The sequence below is a fragment of the Penaeus monodon genome, chromosome 18 (assembly GCF_015228065.2).
Source record: "Penaeus monodon isolate SGIC_2016 chromosome 18, NSTDA_Pmon_1, whole genome shotgun sequence".
Lineage (NCBI taxonomy): Eukaryota > Metazoa > Arthropoda > Malacostraca > Decapoda > Penaeidae > Penaeus > Penaeus monodon.
In genome coordinates, this window is record NC_051403.1 from 24,609,940 (window position 1) to 24,614,939 (window position 5,000).

General features: G+C 37.2%; 1 protein-coding gene across 1 annotated transcript in view; it reads right to left on the bottom strand.

The window, feature by feature from the left end:
* Positions 1-5,000, bottom strand: part of LOC119584343 (tyrosine 3-monooxygenase-like) — a 60,915-nt gene that overhangs the window by 8,087 nt on the left and 47,828 nt on the right. Inside the window, exons 2-3 of the mRNA XM_037932903.1 lie at positions 1,395-1,506; positions 560-693 (exon numbers count right to left, since the gene is read on the bottom strand). Of these exons, the coding sequence (XP_037788831.1) occupies positions 560-693; positions 1,395-1,506 (246 nt within the window). The remainder of the gene's footprint in view (positions 1-559; positions 694-1,394; positions 1,507-5,000) is intronic.

Consider the following 5,000-nt stretch of genomic DNA (forward strand, 5'->3'; position numbering starts at 1 on the left):
CTTTTCCCCTTTCTCACTCTTCCATTCTCTTATTTTTTCCGTCTCTCCTCCTCTTACTCCGTTTTCCTTTTAAGTCTGTTTCTTTTTTTTTCTTTTTCTCCTCTGGCGTCGTCTTCTGTCTTCTTTGCTTTGCTTTTCTTCTTTCCTCTCTTCCTCCTTCTTTTGTTTGCTGCTTCTTTCTTCTGTGTTTCCCTTCTGCGTCGCTTTTCCACTTTATTTATTCTTTATTCGTATTTTTTCATTGCAATAATTGACATTTTATTCTAAATATTATTTCTAATGCTTTAATTTTTTTTATTGATTAAAAGTCTCTATATTTTATTTCCATTGCTCAAAGATTTCTAAATTTCATTTGTATTGATTAAAAGTTTCAACATTTTATCCTCATTAACTTTTGAAGATCTTGAATTCTGGTATGAGGAACTTGTAGCTTTTGGTGCTATATGGAGGGGAGAAGAGAGAGAGAGAGAGAGAGAGAGAGAGAGAGAGAGAGAGAGAGAGAGAGAGAGAGAGAGAGAGAGAGAGAGAGAGAGAGAGGGTGAGAGAGAGAGAACCTCACCTCGATAGTCTTAATGATCCTCGGGAGGCTGGTGATGCCATCGACGAGCGCGAGGACGAGAGCTACCTGCTGGGGGACGTCCGGCTCACAGGGACTCTGGACCAGGAACACCTCCTCCTCGCTCAGCTCCCCATCTGGTGGCAGCGGTGGGATTAAAAGCGAGGAAGAAGGGTTGTGTGTGCGATTAAGAGTATCGGGTATCTATCTTGGGTATAAGTAGTGGGTATGCTTATGGGTATCGGTTATTGTTACAGAAATGATATTATATTAGATTCGATATAAATTGTATTTCTAACTGCAGTAAAGCAACAATACAGCATCAAAAAGAAATGAAAAGAATGAAAACAAAAGAAATTAGGGAGAAGGACGAGACAAGTAATCAAGTCATCACAAACAAGAGAAGAAAAGTAACAAAGAGAAGAAACAGAGAGAGAGGTAGAAAGACAAAGACAAAGGATGAATCAAAGAAACAAACAGATATAGAGTCAGAGAAACAAAGACAGATAAATTGACAGAGGTAGTCAGAGAGACAAACAAAAAGGGACATTTCGCCAGACAAACACAAAGACAAGCAGGAACAGAGCCAAACAAACAAACAGATGTACAAAGAGAATGAAACATACAAAGAGGATGAAACAGAGACATACAAAGAAAATGAAACATACAAAGAGGATGAAACAGAGACATACAGAGAGAATGAAACATAGAAAAAGACAAGATAAACAAACAGATAAATAAGTAAACAGGCAAATAAATAGAACAAAAAACAAAAAACACTAAACCCCAAATAAATAAATATACACTATAAAAGTTAAATAAAAACTAAACCACACACCACAAGACAGTCTCTTGGCCTCTTCAATCCACGTCTGCTTCTGCTGCTTCTTGATGGTGCTCTCGAACTTGGCGTCGTCCACGAGAGAGCGACGCCGGGCGGGGTAGCCATTCTGGGGGAAAGAAAAGTTAATTAACGTTTGATAGTTGTTTACTTGATTAATCATTATTTTTGGTTATGGTTTTAACGTGTGATAGATGGTCCTTGGATTGATTGCTGAGTTAATCCTCTGAGCGTAGATGGTATGGGTAACATGCTATGGGGGAGCATGCTATGTCTTTTGTAATTTTAGTTTATGAAGTGTGTTGAAACAAAGATGGCTCCACGTGTGTTTAGTTACCAAGGCGTCAATTATCAGTCATGCTTCTCTCACTTCTCTCACTTGTCTCGCCTTTACCTTTACCTCGGAAAGATTTTTTTTCTTGTATTGCTATTTGTGTTTTAATATTATTATAATAATCATAAAGAAATTGATGATGATAATAACAATATTGATATTAATAACAAAAAAAGAAAGTAAATCATAATTAGGGAATTCAAGATTGATTACGCACGGCCTACTAATTAACAGTTGATAATCATTGAATTCATTGATTATTTAACAACTGACCATTTTTTTAAAATAATTGTTCATTCAACCCTTGACGGCCATGCATCCGACTGATTATTCATTTGAGAAAGATTATTCATTCAGCTTCTAACTGTCATTTCACAGATTTTTAATTTGATGTTTGATAGTCATTCAATTTTATTCGATTTCTGTAGTCAAGAGAAGAAAAAATCATTTGACATTTGTAAGACATTCAATTGACCGATCATTCACTTAACATCTGACAGCCATTCATCCACTTAACACACTTGTTATAACGTGCTATGGATTTTACTCGATTGGTAGAATGAGAGAAAAAAATACTTTAAGGTAATGTTTGAGAAATGATCGAATCATTCATTTAACTCGACTGACGGGCAAGGAACGAATTACATCTGAATTTTGTTGTTGGAATTTCCTTCGACAAAATAATAACAACGATGATAATAATAACGACAAAATAACCAAACAAAAAATGTATAGGGGTGAGTAACACTGACATGCACTTAAATATCAAAAGAGGCTTTAAGAGAAAAACAAGGTCTGTCAGTATTAAGTAGGCCGCTATGTTTCAAACAGATCCCATAGGTAATTTAGCCTAGGATATCAAAAGAGCCCTTAATAAAAATAAATAAATAAATAAATAAAAAAGCAGCATTAAGTAGGCCCTTGCGGATCAGAGTTCCTAAGTATTAAACGGGCTTATAAGTAAGTTCTTAAGTCCTAAGGAGAGCCATTAAGTATTAAACAGAGCCTCTATGCATCATATGAAGTAAAGCAGAGCCTTTAAGTAAGTCCCTAAGTTCAAAACAGAGCCCATAAGTATCAACCGATCCCTTTAGTATTATGTTTAATCCTCAAGTATTAAAAAGAGCCCATAAGTAAAAGCCAAGCCCTAAGTAACCCTTAAGTAAGTCCCTAAACAGAGCCCTTAAGTAACAAACGATCCCTTAAATATTATCTAAGTCCTTAAGTATTAACCAGAGCCCTTAAGGAAAAGACAGGCCCTTAGGTAAGAGGCGAGTCCTTAAAGCAATCAGGGGAGCAGGTCCTTTGGGGGATTTCGCTGGACTGCGAAGCGAAAGAATGAAAGACTTAGGATTAGCCTTTAGTGGTCGGGGAGGTGTTGCTGGCTATTATATCTTAATCCTTACAGGAGACATTAATATTAAACAAGCTCTATCATCATTAAGTATATAATTTTAATAATATAAGTCAATATAGCCTTGTGTGAAATACATCCCTTTAGTATTATGTATTATAATATTATATATGTGTGTGATGTGCCGTAGTGTAAGTGCGTGAGTAACCCGTTATGGTAGAGTCTCCTACATGAGTCCCTAATTACAACGATCCCTTAAATATTATCTAGTCCTTAATATATAACATACTTAAGAAAGACAGGCCCTTAGGTAAGAGGCGAGTCCTTAAAGCAATCAGGGGAGCAGGTCCTTTGGGGGATTTCGCTGGACTGCGAAGCGAAAGAATGAAGGACTTAGGATTAGCCTTTAGTGGCGGGAGGGCGTGTTCGCATTTTTATCTTCGTAGCCTTAACAATTTGTATGATATATATATATATATATTATATATATATATATATATATATATATATATATATATATATATATATATATATATATATATATAAAGAGAGAGAGAGAGAGAGAGAGAGAGAGAGAGAGAGAGAGAGAGAGAGAGAGAAAGACGGAGAGAGAAACAGAAAGAGAGAGTGAGAGAAATAGATAGGCAGAGAAACAATATACATATCCATCATTAACATATACACTTTTTTATGCCATTAACCATTTCAGTAATAAATGAATAAAAAAAGTACTGCCATTTTGCAAAACCACAATACATCCCTACCTCATACTTCCTTGCTTTGCCAAAAATAATAAGAAAAGAAAAAATACCAACAGCATCAGCTCATCAGTGACTTTCATTAACATTTCAAGGATAAGACGAAGGTGATCAGGGGTCTTCTCCCCCTCCTCAACCCCGATTGCCTCCCCCCCCAGCATAAACTCCTCGCTCCCGCCTCCTCCTCCCTACTCTCCTCCTCCTCCTCCTCCTCCTCCTCCTCCCTCCCTCCTCCTCCTCCTCCTCCTCCTCCTCCTCCTCCTCCCTCCCTCCTCCTCCTCCTCCTCCTCCTCCTCCTCTCTCCCACTCACTCTCCATCCCACCCTTAATTAGGACAGATACTGGAATTGCCGTATGTCATTAATGATAGTGATTAGCGGTGATATAGATTGTTCTTGCGTTGTGTAAGGGAAGGGGAAGGGAAAAGGGGAGATGGAGATAGGATGAGAGAGAGAGCGAGGGGGGGGGCATGGGAGAGGGGCAAGAGAACGAGGTGAAGAGAGAGAGACAGACAGAAAGAGAAAGAGACAGAAGATGAGACATGAAAGAGAAATATATATAGGGAGAAATGGGAGGACACAGAGGGAAAAAAGAGATTAGACAAGAAAGAGAGAAAGTGGGAGATTAGGAGAGCAAGAGTGAGAGAGGGAAAGAAAGTTTTGTATAGAAGTGTATACTCTCTGCATTCATTTGTCCTTGTGTGTTTGAGATTGGTATTTATCCTCAAAGAAAAGAACAATTTGCAAAATGAATTAGTGAACAATCGGAGATAAAACCATACAAATTATTTCATGAAAAGGAACATAAACAATAGATAGACAAACTTGAATTAACAGACAACATCAACCAGAAACCAACATAAATGCAATTTAAAAAACATAAACCGGCGGAAACCCATTAAAACCAATAGAAACCACCAATTCAAGTAGAACCGCTAGAAAACCAATGGAGACCTAAGAAAACCAATAGAAACCAACTGAACCCCAAGAAGACAAATAGAAAACAAAACTAAATGACAAAAAAAAAAACAGAAACCATTAAAACCAGCAGAAAATAATAGAAACCCAATAGAAAACAAATGCAATCCAATAAAAAAAACAGAGAAACCACGAGAAACCGACATACATCAAACAAGAGCAATAGAAACCAACGAAATT